This window comes from Echinops telfairi, unplaced genomic scaffold, assembly GCF_000313985.2.
Source record: "Echinops telfairi isolate 266 unplaced genomic scaffold, ASM31398v2 ScPeMD7_23;HRSCAF=83, whole genome shotgun sequence".
NCBI lineage: Eukaryota > Metazoa > Chordata > Mammalia > Afrosoricida > Tenrecidae > Echinops > Echinops telfairi.
Genome location: NW_022103920.1, coordinates 20454532 through 20476548, shown reverse-complemented (window position 1 = coordinate 20476548; position 22017 = coordinate 20454532). Strand labels below are relative to the sequence as shown.

At 42.4% G+C, this 22017-nt stretch overlaps 1 protein-coding gene across 1 annotated transcript in view; it reads right to left on the bottom strand.

The window, feature by feature from the left end:
* Positions 1 to 5380: 5380 nt before the first annotated feature.
* GPR37 (G protein-coupled receptor 37) overlaps positions 5381 to 22017 on the bottom strand; it is a 31811-nt gene continuing 15174 nt past the window's right edge. The window contains exon 2 of the mRNA XM_004707783.2: positions 5381 to 7823. Coding sequence (XP_004707840.1) covers positions 7005 to 7823 — 819 coding nt within the window. The 3' untranslated portion in view covers positions 5381 to 7004. The remainder of the gene's footprint in view (positions 7824 to 22017) is intronic.

The window sequence follows — 22017 nt, the reverse complement described above, 5'->3', positions numbered from 1 at the left end:
ATATTTTCTTGTCTCCGGTGATCCATGCTGATATATTTATTATTGACCTACCAATAATCTCTGCAGCTTGCTCTCATGAGGAAAAATGGCAAGAAAAGTAAAGCCTGTGTCGAAGCTGTGAATGACGGAGGGCACAGGGAGACATTCTGTGCCCATTTGTCTGTCTTCCAATGTTTCTTCTACTAACATTTTATTATTGTCATATACATACATGTAAATACAGATACATGCGATTTGACATTTTCCAGGTGTATAATTTAGCAACTTAAATGACATAAATCATGGTGTACAACCATCATCTGTCGTGGACAGCTTTCTTCTATGAACGAAAGTCATGGCTTCTCAAAGTTTAAAAATATGTTTTTAATAACACTGATCAGAAAAATGCAAAAAACACAAAGACCACAAAAATCTGTGCACACCTGTTGAGTTGCTGTTAGGTGTGTCAAGTCGGTTCTACCTCACAGCGACCCCACGTCCCCCAGAACCAAACACTGCCCCAGGACCACAGGTGCGTTAGACTTGACCACAGTGCTCCAGACACCGTGTCAATCCTTCTCAGCGAAGTTATTCCTCTTTTCCCTGATCCTTTACTTTCCCAAGCACAATGTCCTTCTCCAGGCGCTGATCCTTCCTGAAAACATTCCAAACACACGAGAAGAAATCTTGCCGTCCTTGTCTATAAGCAGCATCTTGGTGGCGCTTCTTTCAAGACAGGTTTGTGGTTTCTTCTGGCAGTCCATGGGATAGCCAACATTCTTTGCCAGCAGCTTAATTCAAATGAATCTGTTCTGTCATCCACAGTCGTCTGGCAGCACCCTTCATGGCAAATGAAGCTATGGGAAATGTCACGGTTTGGGCTAGAGCCACCTTAGTCCTCAAAGTGACATACCTGTAAGAAATGCTAAAAATATTTAAGAGAGAAAGGAAAAGAAAAGCTGAAAACATGGAGTAATCTTTAAAATGAAGAGAACGTGAAGTCTCTCGCATTGCTGGGGAGAGGAGGGGGACATGGGAATGCAAAATTGTACAGCAACTTGAAAAACCAGTTTGGCAAATTCTTATAAAGTTGGACAGGCACTTACCATATGATTCATAATTCCCACTGGGAGCTACTTACCCAAGAGAGATGAAAACTCATGTTCACACAGAAACCTGTGTGTGAATGCTTTATTCAAAAGCACCCCAAACGGGAAACAAGGCAAATGCTCCTCAACTGGGAGATGGATAAATATATTGTGGACATTGGTACCATGGACTGTTCCTCTACAAGAAAAGGAATAAGCCATGGGTACACACAGCAGAATGGGTCAATATCCAATGTATTATATTCAGTGAAAAGAATCCCTCAAATGGGATGATTCCCATTTATATGGCAGCCTGACAAAGGCAAAATTTCAAGGACAGAAGACTGATCAGAGGGCCGGACCAGGAATGGGAGAGGAGCTGTTTACCAAGGGGAAAGAGGAATTACCTGGTGTCGTGGTTATGTGTTGGGCTGCTAACTGCAAGGTCAGCAGTTTGAAACCACCAACCGCTCTGAGGGAGAAAGATGGGACTTTCTACTCCGGTAAAGAGGTCCAGTCCTAGAAACTCACAGGGGCAGTTCTACCTTGTCCAATATGGTCGATATGATTGGCAGTGAGTTTGGGGGGAGGGGTTGTATGTTTTTTGTTTATAGAACTGTTTGAGACCTTGCTTGTCATCCTTTTTACATGACCATGTGTGCTCAGGACCATATGATCAAGGGACTAAGTTAGACTGTATATTAAGTCTATATATAATTGAACAATTATATATTATAACTACCCAGCCTGGCAATATCCACAAATAAATTTAATTTAATTAATCATTGGTTGCATAGTGGGTTATGTGTTAGGTTGCTAATCACAAGGTTAAGGGTTTGAAACCACTAGTTGCTCCAAGGGAGAAATAAATTTAAATTTATTTTAAAAGAATTGTTATGGAAATTCATGTCACACTCTAACCCAGCCATCCATTGGTGTCTTAAGACAGAAAGTTATTCTAATAGCTTTTAAGACTGCATTATCTATCCTCTTTCTAATTCATCTCCTCTTATTTCTCTCCCCCTCCCTCAATGTGTCCAATCCCGCTGCCCCTTCAGTTCCTAGAAAGAAGTCCGGCGGGCTCCGTCCTCAGGGCTGAACGTTGCGCTCCAGTTCCAGCGTCTCTTCCCCAGATGGGACTGGTCTGCTTGCTTCAGTTCTGATTCAGTGTCGCCTTTTCAGTAAGGATTTCTTCAGAACTATGGTAGACCTTTGAGTAATGTTCTCCATGTTACTTTTCACTACGAAACCTACTATGTATTCAACATATTTTATACAGGCAGGAATTCCTGTGCTTCTGTTCCCAGCTATCTTACACGCACTACCACCATGCCGGACAGATAGCAACGCTAGGTAAATATTTGTTGAATGCATGACCTGCGATAGAGAAGAAAGAAACAGCTATGACTTAACCAATGTGCTGCTTCCAACATCTCATCTCTTCTCTGGCGTGGAATACATTGAAACCGATTTCACCCCAATTGTTAATGTGGGCTTTTCTTTTTTTTTTTCTAATTTCACTTTTATGAGAACGCCATAATGAGGAAAAAGCATAATTAAGGATGTGTTCCAAGAAACTATATATCAGCATTCCTCACAGGGGTCCTCAAACTACAGCCCACGGGCCACATGCGCGCCGCCAGGACATTTATCCGGCCTGCAGAGTGTTTTTGCCCCATTTCTTTTTCTACTTCAAAATAAGTTATGTGCAGTGTGCATAGGAATTTGTTCATAGGCTTTTTTTAAACTATAGTCCGGCCCTCCAACAGTCTGAGGGACAATAAACTGGCCCCCTGTTTAAAAAGTTTGAGGATCCCTGCTCTAGAATAAGCATAAATCCTGAGGGAGCCTGTAGATCATTTAGTATAATTTAAAAATGGGACCATGGGCATCACGCAGGCCAGCCTTCATCCTTACCTCCTTCCTCCCAAGCTCAAACCCTCCCTTCCCCACCTCCCACCCCCAACCACTATCATTTGTGTCTGCTTTGTGCATACTGCACACATTTTGCCTATGTATCTGCCTTAGACAATAATGTTACTCACTTTTAGGGCTCTTGAGGTTAAGAATTGTTCAATTATATAACTACCCAGCCTGGCAATATACACAAATAAATTTAATGTTCATTGGTCACATAGTGGGTTATGTGTTAGGTTGCTAATCACAAGGTTAAGGGTTTGAAACCACTAGTTGCTCCAAGGGAGAAAGAGGAGTCTTTCTACTCCTGTGAACACTTGTGACCTCATACATCCTTAAAAGAAGTTCTGCCCTTTCCTATAGGGCTGCTCCAGGTCAGGCTCTGCTTGATGACCCTGAGTTTGGTTTGGCTGTTTTTTATTACTATTATTGAGGAGTTTTTTTAGTGAATTAAATGAGCTGACGGTTGAACTCAATTTGAAATAGGCTTCAAAATTGTGAGTTATCAAATTATCCAGGTATATAGAGATGAATATATTTTGAAAAGCTTTTCAATGACTGCCCTGAACCTAGCTGGAAAAAAATGAGCCTACCGGTTCCCACAAAAATTTATATTTTGGTGATCCAAAGGGGCCATTTCTATGTTCTAAAAGGTTGCTATGAATCAAAATTGACCCAATGGCAGTGTGTGTATGTGTGTGTGTGTGTGTGTCCTGAAACCACAAAAAATGTTCTGGTTACGTATCATAAACAATGTCCCTAGAGTTTTCTTGTCCATCTTCATTTTACTGGGTTTAATCTTCTTAAATGAGGAGGGAGATATTGGGCAGGATCTGGACCAAAAATGAATGGAACAAAAGCATTAATACAAAAGCATGTTAGTTGCAGAGGTTGCTTGTCCTGGAAAAGACTTCCAAAAACACTCAGAAGACTTTAAGCTTTCCGCTCTCCTTTCACCGAGGGAGAGTTCAGTAAGAAGGTGCTTGTTTCAATTACTGAAAGGATGAAAGAGCAACCCCCTTCTAATGAGAGCTTCCTGTTGGGTTTTCACTTTCTACTCTCTGCACTAGTCTGTTTAATCTGCTGTCAAAATGTGATCATGCTCCTCAATGCTCAAAAGCCTGCCAAACAAATCCCTATTTCCTAACCCAAAAAGCCCAGAAACTATGATCAGAAACAACTTGGAGGCACCTAACACACGTGAAGGCTTCTTTCAGTCCACAACCCAGGACCCTACTGGACTCCCCATTGATTCTCCCATGATTCCCCATGATGGGTTCCTCTCTTCCTTTGTTTCATCAGCTCTTTCCTTCTGAAGCATCTACTCCTCGCACCATCAACGCCACGCCTCCTGTTCTCTCAAAGTTTTTCAAGGTCTCCAATCTGATCTGTTCTCGCTTCCCTGAAATACCTGAGAACATATTACCCTTGTGGAACATCCCTGTGTTTTGGCAAGTCTTACCCCCATCTAACTTTATCAAGTCTACAATTAAGCTTTATTCACCCTACATGCTATGGGTAATAGTATACAACCATTTATACACCGTAGATTCGGTGTTTCTTTACTTATAAAGATGACTATCATGATAGATAGCCCTGTTGGTGTAGTGGTTACATGTCGACTGCTAGCCACAAGGCCAGCAGTTCAAAACCACCAGCTGAGGGAGAAAGTCGAGGCTTCCTACTCCCATGAAGAATTACAGTCTGAGAAACTCAAAGGGGTATTCTACCCTGTCCTTAAAGAGTTGCTACGAGTTGTCATCAACAATGACTTTGGTTTGGTTTATAGTTAGAGATATTTTAGAATCACAATAGTCGATCTGCTCAGCTTCTAAAACTCAGCCGAGGCCTCCTCTTGAGATCTTTCCCAGAACCTATTAGAGGCATTGGGAGAAGACAGACATGCCTTGTTTTCAATCTTACTCAAATACATTCCTTAGAACAGAGAGCTTGGGGAAACTCTATTTTAAGAGAATTGGCCTGGGAAAAGGGAGATGGCCTGCACACTGTCACTTGGTTAGTCTGAGATTTGTCAGGAAAGACCAGAAAGTCTGGATCAAGTGGGTTTAAATTTTTCAAGCATTGAATTTCAGTGGTTTTTAAATAACATCATGGAAGGAGGAAGGCAGGCACTGGCTCATTTATGCTCTCTAGTGCAGAAAATGACAGACAAAAGACAGAGGGCAGTTCCCCTGAGAAGAGTGGGCTTCTAGGTGGGACAGGTGTGCTGGAGACAGACATCCCAAACCACACGTATTCTTTGGTAGCTTTTCAATAGCACCGTGTCACCAGATTACTGCCGCTGGCACCTGACTTATACACATGCCCCACGCAGGTCTACAACGCACTTGCTGTAACTTGAACTCCTTAAGAAGTAACACAGGAGATTTAAACCATTCCAAGAGAAGGGTTAGTTCGTTTATTGGCAGCTTTTTACATGTCAAGTTCCAGGTTGTATTAACTACTTGAGCGTTCTAACCAAGGCTTGTAGGCATCCCTGGGTCTGGGAACCAGTAAAGTGCTGGATTACTAACTGAAAGGCTAGTAGGTCAAACCCAGCTAGAGGCAACTCATGAGAAAATGCTGGCAATGTTTTTCAATGAGCCAGAAACCACACAATGATGGTGGGTTCTCTTTTTCTTGATTTGTTTTGCTTTGAATCTACTCTTGAAAGGCCACAGCTTTGAAAACGTTATGGAGTGCAATTCTATGAGACACACGGATGGCCATCAGTCAGAATTAACCACAGGGCAACTGGTTACTGGTCAACCAAGATATAATTTCCCTACTGTATTTTTATTCTGCTTACAGAAGCAAAGCCATAAGGATTTAATCACATTCAAATTTTAAAAGGAGAAACATTAAAAATCAAACGGCTTCCCCCGAAGGCTCACAGTGCTTCTAAGGGCAGCATTCATAGGAGATCATATGACCAGTGCATTCATCGCTCTGTAGCCTGTGATTCTGCCCAGAATTCCTCTTGGGAAAACCTGAGGCTCTCTGTACTAGGGCAGAAGGGACTGATAGGAAAAAAAGGATACTTTTTTCCTTATCTGCTTTTTAAAGGGGTCATGGTGACGCCGTGGTTAAGGAGTTCAGCTGCTGACCTAGAAATCTGGGGCGTGAACACACTTTGAGGAAAAAAGATGTGGCCATCTGATTCTGTAACGATTACCATCTTGGCAAACCTGTGTCCTCGTCCTAGAGTCGCTGTGAGTCAGAATCAACTAGATGGCAATGGGTTTGGTTTTAGGGGAACTCTACCATTTATTTGTATTTTATAAATATTTGGAAGTAATTTACATCTGTAGTATCTGAGTATTAAAAATACAGCTTTGCTTTAACATACAATATAGCTTGATGAGTCATGCATATAGAAAAGAGTTCTAGAAGGGCCAACCTCTGTAATACATAGTCAACACCTGCCCCAAAGGAAAGTGTAATTACAGAACTATAAGGCCAAGTTTAACTTGTGCATAGACCGCAACTGTGTCTTTAAGGCAGTTAAAACATTTATTGTATCTCGGGTTAAAAGGAGATTGACAATGGCATTAAAGAATAAAGTGTAATTTATTTGGGGCTACTTTGTGAAGGCTTCTAACTACAGATGAGCTCACCATACCACGTACAATATGGAATCACACCTCAGACATCAAATCACCTGCAAAATCACATGGCTCTAATCAATGTACAGTGACCAGACTGTCCAAAGAAACCCAAAACACTAGCAATGAATTAAGTTAAGGTGCAGTAACTTTTCTAAAATAAAAGATTAGCACCACGTCCGGATAAAAGGACCTAACCCTATTGGCCTCCCTGCTTTTCATAAAATAACTCCATATGAACAATTTTTTTTAAAGCACAAAGATTAATTTGCAAAACCGGTGCGACCAGAGTTAATGCTGTGTTTTTCTTTTTTGTATCTTCCCTGGCAAGGACAGGAAAAGGCAGGACATGAAAATGTTCCCAGGACATGGAAAGCAAACAGCATTGCGTCTCAGAGACCCAGACGCAGGGCCTTCAGCAGTGAGTCCCGACCGATGCAAAGGTGGACATCTCTCGGCGTATGGTGCTGAAGGGCGAGAGTTCGAGCTCCGTGGTGTACTCGTTGTCGTTGTCGTCACTGGTGGCCGTGGAGGACTTCGGGATGCACTCATCGCAGCAGCAGCAGCAGCACTCCCTAAAGGCCCGGCTGAAGGGTTTGCAAAGACAGAAGAGCAGGACTGGTGTGACGCACGACTTAAAGAACAAAAGGAACTGGCTGATGATACTCAGGAGGTCCATCGTCTGCTGCGAGACGCCCGTGGCCATGTAGGCGGTGACGATGTTGCAGATGTTCTCGGGAATGATGCAAAAGCCGTACAAAATGGTCAGCGCCACCACCGTGCAGTTCATCTGGCTCTCCAGCTGAATCTGCCGCTTGTTCCCACGCGTGCAGGCCTTCTCCGCCTGGCGGATTTTCCGCGCCGTCACCAGCGAGCAGGTGATGGTGAAGAGCGTGGGCAAACAGAAGTAGCAGCCGAAGTACCACCAGAGTCGCGCGCTGTCGTAGGTGAGCGCGAGGACGTAGATGGTGTCCGGCAAATCCGGGGAGACCTTGATCACGCACCGCTGCGCGGGCGCGCGGCCGCCCGGCCCCACGTCCTCCTGGCTCAGCTGGCGCAGGACCACCTCCGGGAGAGCCAGCAGGAGCGCACCCACCCAGATGACGGCGAGCTTGGCGGCGGTGGAGGAACAGTTTTCGATCATCTCGTAGTACATCTGGACGTTCGTGGCGGCGCGGAAGCGGTCTATGCAGAGAGCACACAGGGTGAACGTGGTGACGCCGAGAGAAGTGACCTGTGGGAGGAAAGAGAACACGTTGATTCCGGGTGCTCGGTGCAAGAGCAAACCACCAGAGCAGAAGCACGGAGGGGCCTAACCGTCCACACGGAGAAAGGTCCGTTTCCTGGACCAGACCTGGGAAACAGAGCGAGGGACTTCAGCTGCTTCAGCGACGGGCAGCATAGAGCCCATCTCTGAGGGGCTGGAAAGCTGATCCCTATCCGTGGTTACCCATGTGGGTCAGAGTAGAACAGGGCCTCGTGGTGCCATCAGTGGCTAGGGTTTGTTTTTTTTTGGGGGGGAAGGGGGTTGGTTTTGGAAGTACCCACAACCCCTGGATTATGAACTTACCCTGCTCCTAAATCTCTCTTTGTGTCAAATTGGTTTCAGGCAGAAGAGGTGGGTACAGTGATGTTGGTATCTAGCATTTGTTAATCAAATGCTTGTCTTTGTCGATGGTGTACCTTAGTAGGTGTAAAAGCTATGAAAAACCCTTCTAGACACACTGACATATCTGTAACATAATGAGATACACTAATACAAATGTTCTGATGCCCCAGCACATCGTACCCCACCTTCCCCCTTTTGTCATTATGAACCATGGCTTATACCTTGGATTGTTCATAGGATTTAAGGGGCTTGGTTCCTAACAACAGGTTGTGCCCAAGTTAACGTTTATAACCCAGGGACTGCCTGGGTAAATCACTCAGTCTTTCCTCAAAGACACATCTGTGTGGATTCAAACCTCCAACCTTTCAGGCAGCAGTCAAGCCCATTAGCCATGTGCACCACCCACTGTAAGCACAAGTGCAGTTGGAAGAAAACATTGGGCTAGGAGTCCAACAAGGTTAGAGCTGATATAATCTGGAGTGACCATCACTGCTTTTCCGAGGAGATCTCAGAGATCCCAGAAATTTCAAGCACGGTGAAAGTGGCTGCCACCTGGAGAGCTAGACAGGGGGGAAGTTGAGTGAAGTGAATTCCATCTTCATTCATGAAAAGTATGGTCCTGTTTTCTGGTGCAGGAGTCGGTTCTCTGTCTGACTGAAACACAGCAGGACCAAGAACTCCAAGGGACTAGATGATGAGAGCTCCTTCAATGTCTCCTAGATGCTGAATAAAACCATTGGACATTACTTCCAAATGCATATGCTCATGGAAAACAAGGAAGGGAAATTCTCTGGAGATCAATGTCGTTGGAGATCAAAGCAATTTTTTAAAAGCCAGTGACCTATCTCAGTGCTGTGTGTTTTCCTGAAGGACCCCTGCTAATTCTTGTGAGGAATTCAAGTTAGTTTTAGTTGGAAGGAAAGAGGCTAAGTGACCAGGTACGTAGAGATGGGGGACAAAACTATCACTAGCACAGGAGAGGAGTTGGTCAGATTCCCCTCACGGATTCAGAACTTCCTACACAGTAATATCTTTAAGCGCATAGAGGGAAAAAGTAGAGACAGATGAGAGAGAGTTGCCTCTATTATAGACTTGAGCCTGAATTGGATGAATTTGGGAGATAAATAAAAACAACAAAAGAATAAGCAATTAACCAAGACCCTGAATTTATAAGGTATCAGGGATAGAAATCATACTGTACAGATGGCTTAGAAAACCCCAAAATGAAATTAAAGTTATCCCATGCACCTGGTAGAAGCAAACACAAATTGTCTCTAGAAGAATATATTTACAAATTGGGGATCAGAAAAATCCCACTGATAAAATTTAAGGGAGCATGAATTCATGATCAAAATTATACTATGCAAAAGATGACAAGCGATAGGATGGACTTAACCACTAGAATTAGGTTCAACCTTTGGATCCAGGGAATCTCCTAGACCAAGTGGAATATTTATGGCAAGACACATACAGATCTCAAAAGGACACCCGGGATTTTAAAATAAGGCAAGGGCATTTCCAGATCCCTGAATTCTAGCCTTCTAACCTTTGAGATAATAAATTTCTTCTTATGAAAAACAAAACAACAGTAAACAAAACCCCCAAAACTGCAAGCTACTAAGAGCTTATGTGCCAAAGGAAGCAAGTTACAGAAGCAGACACAGAATAAGTATGTCTATCGTGAAATGAGTGCTTAGCAAATGTAGAATAATTTACTAGATACATTCACAATTTGTGTATTTTTAAAAGGACAAAGAACAGATTACATGAGGGTGAGTCCAAAAGTATTGTTACTAAGGTTCCAGATCTATGTACGTGGGTTTAATCCCAACAAAACCTGTCTCCACAACCGGTGGGCAGCTGCTGACAAGTTTTCTCCCTAATACAATTGTATCAGTTGTTAGGGTTACTACCAAAAAAATGACCCAATTAAAACGACTTCTGAGAGGCCCTGCTGTGCCGGCTCAATTCAAGGCAGAGAGATCTTGCCTGCTCAAATGGCAATCGTGACTGGTCTTGGAATTCCAAAGGAGGAATCTTGATAGAGTTCCTCAAGGGACACAAGATAAACATAGACTTACTTGGAAGACAGTTGAGGAAAATTGAAAACTGTATTGATGAGAAAACGGTCAGGAAAATTGTGCCGAAAATTTTTCTTTTCCCATTACAATAATGCACCAACTCATTCTTGGGAAGTATCAAGAGCTGTTCTGTGAGAACTTCATGGGAAAAGCGTCCTCTATAGATTTGACCTGGCCCTTTCAGACTTTGTTGTTGTTTCTGTTCCCTAACTTAGAGAACATTTCAAAGGAACACAAATTTGTATCCCTTGAGGGTGCCTAAGCTACCGTTTTGACAGGCCACGATTCAGAGTGCAGAACGCTTTGGGGGAAAGGTTAGAGCAAATGGAAACACCACTGTCAGAAATATCTAGACCTAGAAGGAGGCTTGGTCAGTAAACAACAGTTTACATTTTGATAATTTATTTGCATAGAGATTTCTATCTAAATATATAGACCTAGAGGGAGGCTTGGTCAGTAAACAACAGGTTTACATTTTGATAATTTATTTGCATAGAGATTTCTATGATTTTCTAACAATATTTTTTATGTACCCTCATAAGATGCTCCTGAGACTGGAAGAGAAGTTCCTTTGACTCTAGGCTACTCTCACAGCCAAGTGTGGGCGTTCACTCCCCCATCTCCTGGTGTGAATGTCTAGCAATAGGGCAGTAAGGTCATGCCAGGGTAAGTGGGTAAAGAAGGAAAATCAAATATAATTGTCATATCATGGTTTAGAACTCAAAGGGATTGTGTAGGCAGAAGGAAGACCATTTGTCACAACGATTTTAACACCCAAACTATTAGCTGTTTATCTGGGGCCCAACTGTCACACTCCCTAGAACTATGGCAGTTTGTTTCACACATAGATTTTAAGAGAATTAAAAAATTAAATCGTCTCTTCTTCAACAGTCCATGTCAGAATGTGCCTCCCAGTGCTAATACGGAAAATAAGGGCATGGTACCCAGGCATGGCTACTCTCAGGAACGTTAGGTTAAGCCAGTGGTCCTCAACCTTCCTCATGCCGGACCCTTTCATACAGTACCTCATTTGTGGTGACCCCCCCCTCCAACCATAACATTATTTTCATTGCTACTTCATCACTGTCATTTTGCTACTGTGATGAATCAGGCAACCCCTTTGAAAGGGGCATTCCACCCCTATAGGGGTCGCAACCCACAGGTTGAGAACCACTGGTTTAGACAGTCTAGAGATGAGGTCTAATGAGGGCTTAATCGCATGAGAAGCAAAACTTAAGAAACACTATAACTCGTAAAAGTCTCAAGCAGTGCCAATGAAAGGGGTTTGATTGAGCATAAAAACCACAATTCCTGCTCTAATATGTCTTTGGAAAGTCTCCCACAAGAATCTGTGGAAGAAATATTCACATGAATGTTCCAAGAAAGCCATTTCTACCTTCACCTGTTACAAATTACCTTCCAAATTCATGGAATTAGTGGATGGAAATTAGTTCTGCATCTATGGTGGAGACTCAAAATGATTCTAAAATTGAGGTCCACGTTGTGCAGCTGTCATGATTTAATTTTTAAAAACTAATATCAGGGGATGGCAATCCAAACAAGTCTCACCATGGCCTAGAGGTCAATATCAAACGGCAGGGTGTGAAAACCAGGGTGGGTCTTCAAATTTTGGTCTACAGCTCCTTTGTCAACTTCATGTAGTTTTGAAATGACTGGGTTCATTTGACGAGATGAACAAAAGTTCTCCCCCAGGCATGTCCAGCCGCAGCACGGCCTTCCCGTGCAGTTGTCACTGAGCAAATCTCCGTGTGTTCTTCCTTGTCGTTGTACATCCTAAGGCAGTCCGCAGCACAGAGCTGCAATCGTTTCATGCTGTGCGTTCTTTTGCAATGGTAAAGAGCATTTCCATGCAAAGGAAAGCTCACCAGCAGAGACTCTGAAGATGGAAATGTTTCCAGAAGACAGGAACGTCTACAGACTCAAGAGTTTTCCATAGTTCCTTACAAAGAGCACACAGTGCACAAGGAATAACACCGCCTATCTTATTACTCTCCGTCACTTGACATCGTGAGATTGAAGCTCCGGACCAATTATCACTAGCATTTACCTGCGTTACATCAAGTCAACAACAAAGCACTTTGTGAGGGTAATAACAAATGAATGTGGGTGGGTACACATTAGGCAGGAGTGTTCCCTTGCCAGCTACTGAGATGGCCTAGCCAGAGCTGCAAATCCACTCCTAATTAGAAGACCTTCATTTCTTTGAAAGACAAAACCTGAACGCATTTTTTTCAGGTGCTGTATATTTCTTCTCACAAAATAACAAAGGTTGGTTAAAATTTAAACAAGTTGAACATGTGCTCGAACTTCCTGCTCAAGAACTCTTTTACAGCATATTTTTTGTTTGGTCACACGTCCCTTATCATCTAAAAGCTTCAGTTAGAACCTCACGTGTACTTGATGTGTGGCACTTTAATACTTGAAATTTGTCCCTCTTGAAGGAGCCCTGGTAGCACAGTGGGTACGCACTTTGTATGTTTGGCAGTTCGAACCCATCAGCTGCTCAATGAAAGAAAGAAGTGGTAGTCTGCATCCATAAAAATTGCTAACTTTAGGAACCTTTGCATCCATTCCAATTCATAACTATCCTATGCCAACAGGACAAAATGGTGAGCTAGCCTCCCAAATGTTGCTACGTCTGAGGTGTTGGTTAAAGCCATGGTGTCAATCCATCTTGCCGACCATCTTCCTCTTTTCCACCGACCCTCTACTTTACCAGGTATCGTGTCCTTTTCCAGGGTCGGGTCTGTCCTCATAATATCTCCAAAGTAAATATGGTAAAGTCTCACCATCCTAGCATTGAAGAGCATGTTGGCTTTACATCTTCTGATATGGATTTGTTCATTATTCTGGTAGTCCATAAACCAAAAATCCACACTCACTGCCATAGACTTGATGCCAATTCACTGTGACCCTATACAGCAGGGTAGAACTGCCCCTGTGAGTTGTCGAGACTGTTAACAGTTAATGGGCATTGAAAGCCCTGACTTTATCCTGTCCAGGAGCTGGTGGTTTAGAGCTGCTGACATTGTGAATCACAGCCAAACGCCTAACCACTAAGCCACCAGGACACCTTTGGTGGTCCATAGCATATTCAATAATCTTCCTAATATTGAACCACTCTTTTCTAATGATTGCAGCCTTTAAAATCCTATGAGGCAGTTCTGCTCTGTCCTATGGCCCCTAGGAGTGAGAACTGACTCGATGGCAATGGGTGTTGGATCCCTCTTGAAACAGCACTCACTGGTAAAAATGGTTGTTTTCTCCCACTCATGGAAAGGTTGTTGGTTCCAATGACTCAGCAGTGCCTGGCAATCAGCTTCTGCAAAGATTACAGTGAGGAAAACGCTGTGGAGCTTAGTAGCAAGAGGGATCACCGGGAGTGGGAATGGACCCAACAGGCTTGAGTTTGGCTTCTTTGGAGAAATAATGGATTGAGGACTGAGGGAACCTCTCAAGTTCATACTGCAGCCCAATCCCAGCCCTAACACTGCCACGGCTTCCAGAGTCAGTGCTTTGGACATGGTGCTGCAAATTCTCACACACACCAGATTATATGGTTCAGAAGACCAACAAATATATACATGCCTATTTGGTGCTTTCTAAAATTATGTCTAACCCAAACTCGCTGCCATTTTGAGTCCTTTCTGACTCCTAGAGACATTATAGCACAGAGTAGAACCGCCTCTATGGGTCTCCAAGGCTGAGAATCTTTCCAGGAACAGAAGCCTCATCTTTCTCCTGCAGAGTGGCTGGTGGGTTCCAACTGTTGGCCTTCTGGTTAGCAGCCCAACATGAAATCCTTCATAAACAATTAGCTGCACCCCTCAGAACTGAGTCGATAAGAATCATCAGAATAATGGGAATGCTGGCCTAATTTCTGCTTACCCAAATATGAAATCTATCCATGTAATTAAAGTTCTTAAATGTTGAGGTAACACAAAAAGGTTTCCATCACAATTTTTAAATACACATGTTTAAGTACAGCCCATTAAAATCCCACCAAGATAAATGGTGCAATTATATGCAATTATAAACTATATCACAAATGCTGGATCCTCTGCATTTAATGACCATATCTGATTGCTAAAATTCAATATCACTGTGAAGCATGCCCTGGGGAGAAGGGCTGTTAAGCAGTGGCTTAGATGGGTAGTTCTTTGACGCACTGTCCTGAGAGATGGAAAGAGTACGATGCAATCTCTTATTAATTAAGCTGCAATGGGAGGAATAATTAACAGCAACAAAAGCAGAACTGTAAAGTTTTAATAGACAAGACTATTAATTTTGAGGAATTTCAAAACTAAAGGAAAGCTGGGCACAGACAGTTTTAACTATTGGAGAAAATAAGATATGGACGGCATATTGAGCACTTCAGGGGGTTGGTATCAAAGGGCAGAGGCAAAGGCATAAAATACCATTAGCAGCTTTCTTTCCAGCACTTATATGCTGCTTTGCTCAGGACCCCTATGGAACAGCAATGATGTTCCTGTAGCTCTTGCCCAGGCAATGTCCAGAGCAGCTTCAGGCAACTGCGGGCACCCATGGAACAGCAGGGCACAGGACAGGCATAGGACGCTAGGGCTCCAGTGGCCCACAAGGACGAAGCCACAGTTCCAGTTCAAAGTGTGGCGTCAACGATTCATCTCGTTCATCACCTTGATCCTACTTCCATCACAGTATCACTGTGGCTGAATGCTGTCAGTGGTAGGCAGTATGGAATTAGTGCACATGTACACACACATACGCACACACACAGTCAGAGTAAGTAAAAATGTATTGTCACCTAGGATTTCCGCTCACACCTGCATGGGCTTATTCCAAACAAAATGGATTTAAACATGGCTCTGTGAACAGCTGATGATTCCAGAAAAGTTCTCTCAGTAATATACTCATAGATTCATTAGGGTACCTTCAAACAAAAGGTCCAATCGAAACAGTGGTTTCTAAGGGCCACTTCAATTCACAATTCAAGGCAGAGAGATCAGCTCAGAAACTTAGGCCGACTGTTTTGGGATAGATTTTTCTCAACGGACATGGGATTGTATGGGGTTTTTATGAAGGGACTTGAAAAAGTTTGTAGAAAAAATCCACTATCTTTTCATTCAATTTTTTCCAGGAACTGTTATTTTTTATTTTACAATTTTTTAAATTGGAAGTTAAAACATGTATCATACCATTCCATAGTTCAATCACATCAAGCAACAATGTAAAATTGCTAACACAATCAGTTTCCATACATTCTTTTCCTTCCTGAAATCCTTGACATTTCTGATGCCTTTTCCTTTGAACAAGGTTTAAGAAAATGTAAAACTGCATTGGTGGACAAAAAGCTATGAAAGCTGCATTGAAGAATTCTATGCTTAATTATTTGTACTATGCGGGGCCTAAAGGAAGGAGTACATTCATATATATATGAAGGAGTAAATTCATATGTGTGTGTGTGTGTGTGTGTGTGTGTGTAGTGAGAGAGAGAGAGAGAACATATACTATCTGCTAACTACAAGGTCAGCAGTTCAAAACTACTAGCTGTTCCCAAGGAAAAAGAGGAGGCTTTTTACTCCCATAAAGAATGACAGTCTCTCATAAGGGCAGCTCTTGCTATGCTATCCTACAGGGTCACTATGGGTGAGAATTGACTTGATGGCACTGAATTTCTGGTTTTGGTTTGAGTATAGACAGATACAAGTATAGAGAGTTTACAAAGGTGTAGACATGTATGTGGACACTCAAAAACAAAACCAAAAACAGAAAAACCAAACTCACTGGCATGGAATGGATTCTGACTCAGAGTGACCATATAAGACAAGCTAGAACTCCCCCTGTGGGTTTCTGAACCTGCAACTTGTTACGAGATTAGAAAGCCTCGTCTTTTTCCTGTGGAGTAGGTGGTGGTTTCAAACTGCTGACCTTGTGGTTTGCAGCCGAACGCATAACCACTACACTACCTGGGCTCCTATGTGTGTATCCATACTTATACATTGTGTGTGTGCCCTCAACAACATTCCAACTCATAATGACTCTCTGTGGCAGAGTAGAAGTACCCCATTGGATTTTCTTTCTGCTGAAAGAGTTTGAACTGTCAACCATCTACGAACACCTCATGGTTAACTTTTGGTAAGGGAAAAAGTGAGAGAATGACAGATTGAGAACATGTGTGGACTTCTCTATACTGTGCGCTGGGTGCTGGCAATCATGATGAGTACATGGGGGTTTTGTCCGCCAGAGTTTCATGACCCCCCTCTCCTCTGGTTCCATGTAGCCCGCCCAGAAGTTAACTGACACCTGAAAGGACTCACTACAATCTAGCAGACAGACTGACTATGCCCCATTCCAGGCCTGCTTGCTGTGACTCTCCTTGATCTGGAATCCATGCTTGTAGGCTTGACCACCACCATGGAGAACCGCTGATTCATGAGATTGTAAGAAAAGCAAACATACTTGGAACATCTCCCTTAGGAAAATTGCTACAGACATCAAACTAGATTTACATGCTGGCTAAATTATAAAACCTCCCCTGATGTAGTAGTATTTCAAAGGATCTGAGCCAATTCACTGAAAATCGACTATGTCCTATTTAGCATATCAGAAGAAGATAATGTTGGGATTGGATTGGCAGTGACAACTCCCGGTTAGCAACCCAGGAGAGTAGTGATTAATATTTTACAACGGGGGCTGCCATTTCAATCTGTGTGATGCAAACAACTCGGAGGTCACCCAGGATTCTCCTCTATTTCAATGTGTTCCTTGTTACTCTGGACACCTGCAGTCACCCTCAGAAAATTGTTAAAAGTTTGCTTTATTGGGGCGGGGGGCGGGGGGGGGGGGAGGATATGGCCAAGAATTCGATCAGCTTTAGATATTATTTTTTTCATTTATAGGATTGTGTAAATTTAATAGAATTACTTAAAGTGTATGTTAAACTATAATGAAATTTAAAGATCAAATGTAGGCTATAGCAATGATGGCTAATCTAGAGACTCATAACATACCTACAATAAATCCTAAGGACTCACATCTCACTATATTCTATATTAGAAATGCACTAACTCAGACTAGACTGTATTTTGAAGCAATTCTAAAAGGCTTATTCTTCATGACAGTCAAATTGCAATCGACTCCATGTCACGGTCTGGGTATTTCCAGTGATAACTGATACCATAAGTGACTTTATTTTCTTCTTGCCTCCGTTTTCTCAGCTAGTCCATGAGGTGTGCTGTAAAGTGAACTTCTCCCTTTATTGTAGGCTCTTAGACAGGAAAAGCACAACAAAAAAACAAAATTCAGAACACAAAAAAATGAATAATGGGAGTTTGGGTAAAATGCTCCTAAATGAAGTTTCTGAGTCTTGCTGCAGAACCAACCAACAGGACGAGTAATAATTTTTTTTAATAAAAATCACTGCCATAGAGTCAATGCCCACTCAATTATCTGCTAGCAAGCCAGGATAGTAGTGATCAGTATTTTACAAGGAAGCACACATTTCCATCTGAGGAATGTAAAGATGGTGCCCAGATGCAAGGAATTTGGAGACCACCAAGGATTTTCATCTCTGTGTTATTCTGGACACTTGCAGAAACCCTCAGAAAGTTGTAAAAAGTTTGCTTTTCACAAAAGCAACCCTATCGAAGAGGGTAGAACTGCCCCTGCGAGTTGCTGAGACTGTGACTCTTTACAGGAGTAGCAAGCCCCATCTTGACCCCAAGTAGTGGCTGGTGGTTTCAAACGGCTGAGCCAGTTAGCAGCCCAGTGTGTAAGCACAGAGCTGCCCAAATGGAGCCAGATAGGGTGCTCTTCCTTCCCCAGGCCCTCACCCCAGAGGAGAGTCAACCAGCATCCCAAAGTTTTGTCCTTTGCTAAACTTACACCAATGGATCCCAAATCCCCACTCAACAGTTGGATTGAGCATTTTCAAAGATCTGTTTTATACTAAGAGCCAGCAAGGCATTTGGCAATAATGACTCTAAAAAAGACTCCACATGAAATGGTCTATCTTGTCCTACAATAAGAAAACAAATGTATTCCCATCACCAGCCAATTTCAAGGCCAATGCTTTCTTAGATTTCTGTTAGAAGTGTAACAGTCACAACAAAGAAGTTGCTAAGAAAGACATTAAATATTCAGGGAGGAAAGGATACTGTATCAATCCAGGTACAACTGGTTCCCCGGGTCCTCACTGTTCAAGTTTTGATCTTGATGCAAGTATCAAACCATGAGGAAACCTGGGTCACCACATTCATTGTGTTTCCCATGAAAACCATGGAGCGGTATGCATCTGATATGGAGAAGGAACACCCAGCGCCATTTTTCCATTAAAAACAGTGACTGCTTACATCCAGTCTTAGATTCACCCATTTCTCCAAAGCTCATTGCAAACCAACAAGCAAAGAGGTAAACCAGATGGGAAACAGATAACCCAAATCATATAATGCACATAATTAAGTCCATTAAGTACATGGTAATATCTTCTAATATATTCCTGGTGCAGACAGCAATACCATTGTCATCGATGGTGGGGGGTGGAGTAGTAGACACTAACTTACTTCCAAGCAAAATGTGTTCATGTGAAATTTAATCTACCTCTTAAAGTACAGTGATGCTATTAGACTAAACTCGTTTTTATAAAGTAGGGAAATTTCCACGCAAAGTCATGAAAACTGCACGCTAACCTAACTTAGATTTTAACTCAAAAAAGTTAAAGACTTGCACTTCTATTCTGTCCTTGATATGCAAGTAACCCTCCAAACAAGGGCATTATTGTTGACAAAGTCCATTCATTTGGGCCATGAATGATAATCTATTATAAGTCAGTGGTTACAGGCCTAACAATCAGTCAAGGGGAAAAAACTAAACAGGATGAGCACAGGGTAGAGTTTCCTTTGAAACTCTAAATGGCTGGGGTTTGCATAACTTTCACTTCCTCTTGCATTTTCCATAACCCTTATTCAGTTAGGACTACGGGGCAACGGAGGCACTCTGAGCACTAGTGAGGAGGCCACGTTCATCAGAGATGCTGCTTATCAGATTGCTGTCAAGGAGATAACCTCTATCCAAAGGTCGCCCTCTCAAAGGGAGGCAAATATGCTAAAGGGCAGAACAACACGTGGTTTGGTGTTTCGAAACCCAAAGAGTGGCTATCAGAGATGGACCTCACTCCTATAAGCACACTCACATCACTGGAAAGAAACTGAGCTCTTCCTACTCCTTCATCCAAAGGCACGGAGAATTGTCTTACCTTTTTGATGTCAAATTGAACGGGACATGCTCTCACACCTTTGGCATCAGTAAACTCAGTTATCTCCTGCTCTCACAAGAGGTATACAGTCTGGAAAACCCTAAGAAGCCATTCTACCCTGTCCTATAACCTTGCTATGAGTTAGAAGTGATCCCATAGTAGTTGGCTTGAATGTTTTTGTGTACTTCGTCCATACCTGAGTCCCGATTTCATGGAGTGGAAAAAAAAGATTTTGAGGACACAGACTGCCATTTTTGCCTTCCTCTAGCTCAGTGCCCTTTCATACAGTTCCTTGTGTTGTGGTGACCCCCCAACCATAAAAGTATTTTCGTTGCTACTTCATCACCGTAATTTTGCTACTGTTATGAATCGGGTAGCCCCTGTGAAAGAGTCATTCGACCCTCAAAGGGGTTGCAACCCACAGGTTGAGAACCGCTGCTTCTAGCTTAATCTTAGTAACATGCTCCTACTTATTTTTAAAACAATTAAGACTATTTAAAAGCCATCACATCGTACCCAAGCCCGTCTTGACTCTATAAATCCTTTCTTTCTTTCCAGTCCTACCTTGAATTAAAATTTTCTATCAATTATGACTTCTGTAGCACAGAACATTCTTTTGGTTCTAAAAAAAAAATCACTTAACAACTTGTCTAATGCATTATAATTTAATTATAAATCTGTCAAGCCCTCCCTAGTATAAAAATGCAAATGAAACAAGATTAGCATCATTTTTCTAAGAGATAAGCCGTTTATTGGAATTTACTGGTCTTAAGAAATTTACATATTCCATATTTATTCTCAATCATTAGCAACTCATTTTTAAATGCAACGTAATCCCCAACGTCCAGTTTTCTCTGCTCAGCATGATGACGATGTTCTAAACCTTCTCAAGGTGAAGACCAGAATTTCCGTTGTTCACAATGAGGTTCTGATGAATTTCCAAAGCAAGGTTTCATCTCTTTTGCATTGTGACTAATGATATTGATGAGTACAACAGTGGAAGCAAATTATGACCCAAAGGAGAGTTGACTGCAACCATTTGTGGTCGGTAGTTATGATTGGAATGACATTGAGAAAACACATTTTAAGATTAAAAATGTCTCTGTTCTTACAGAAATTGCACCATCGGTAGTTGATTCAGGAAGGACTTGTTCTTCCCTCAATCCTGTTATAAAAGACAAAGGTCTCCAAATCTCACACCTCAGGTAAATTCTACTGTACAGAAAATGTACAGGTAAATTCTACTGTACAGAGGGGATCTGCGCCGAAGCAAAGACAGAAAACACAGGAGGAAATGTCCTCATCGTGAGAAGTCATGGAGCGGAGACTGCTGTGCGATAAACCGCAGCCCTGGGTAGTCACAGACCTGATGAAGATGACTCATTCCACGCAGAGATCAAACCAATGGCCTTGGCCTCGTTAGTGCTATGAGCCATTCAACCGTGCTGAAAGATACACTTGGGAACTACCATAAATTCATAAACAGAAAACAATCTGTTTCAAGGCTGTTACTGACATTGTAATGATAGCATGTGATCTATAAAACGTATCTAGCCCCATTTTCCAAATAGAAGGATTGATTGTACAGTTGAGGTTCCAGCAATCCAATTCAACATGAAATTTTATGTGATCACCTCTTCTGGCAGAAAGAACGCTGTTTTAATTAGGCAAATTTAAGAGTAACTCATGGCTTATCAAGAAAGTGAAAAGACAAGCTACTGACTGAAAGCCTCTCTTCAGAAACATCATATATCTGATAAAAATCTAAGAATCAAAATATTCATAAAGCATTGGCAACTTGACAAGAAGACAAATAATTCAATCATTAAATGGGCAAGAGACTTCAAGAGGCACTTCACAGAAAAGGACATTAAAAAGGCCACTAAACCCGCGAGGAGATGCCCAGTCACTATTAGTCAGAGAGATGCAGTCCAAAACCATGGAGCCCATTTCACTTCCGTTAGGATGGCTAAGACTAAAAACCCCGACACCCTGAAAATAACAAATGTGGGCCAGAATGTGGGAAAATTAAAACCCTTACCCATTCCTGATGCAAATGCAAAATGGTACATTATTTTACCATTTGGGGAACAGTGTGGAAAACCCCCAAAAGACTTCAAGTAGAGAAACTCTGACCAATAATCCCACTTGTAGATATACTTGTACACCCCCAAAATCTTTAAATCGGAGCCTCAAACAGAAACTTTCACACCAACATTCATTGCAGCACTATTCATAAAAGCCAAAAATGGTTTCCTTTTTTGTTGCCATCGATGTGATCTCACTAATCGCCTATCTTGTTATGGCTTGATTTTTGATGCATATTATTATCTCTACAGATCTAGCTAGATAAGATGGGCTGGATGAACAGTCTGGAGGAGAAAACAACAGGACCAACAGTTCTGGAGAGACACAGGAGAGGGGGAGGCGGGGGGTAAGGAGGTGGTGCTGACCAATCCTGGGACAGGGGAGCAACAAGTGA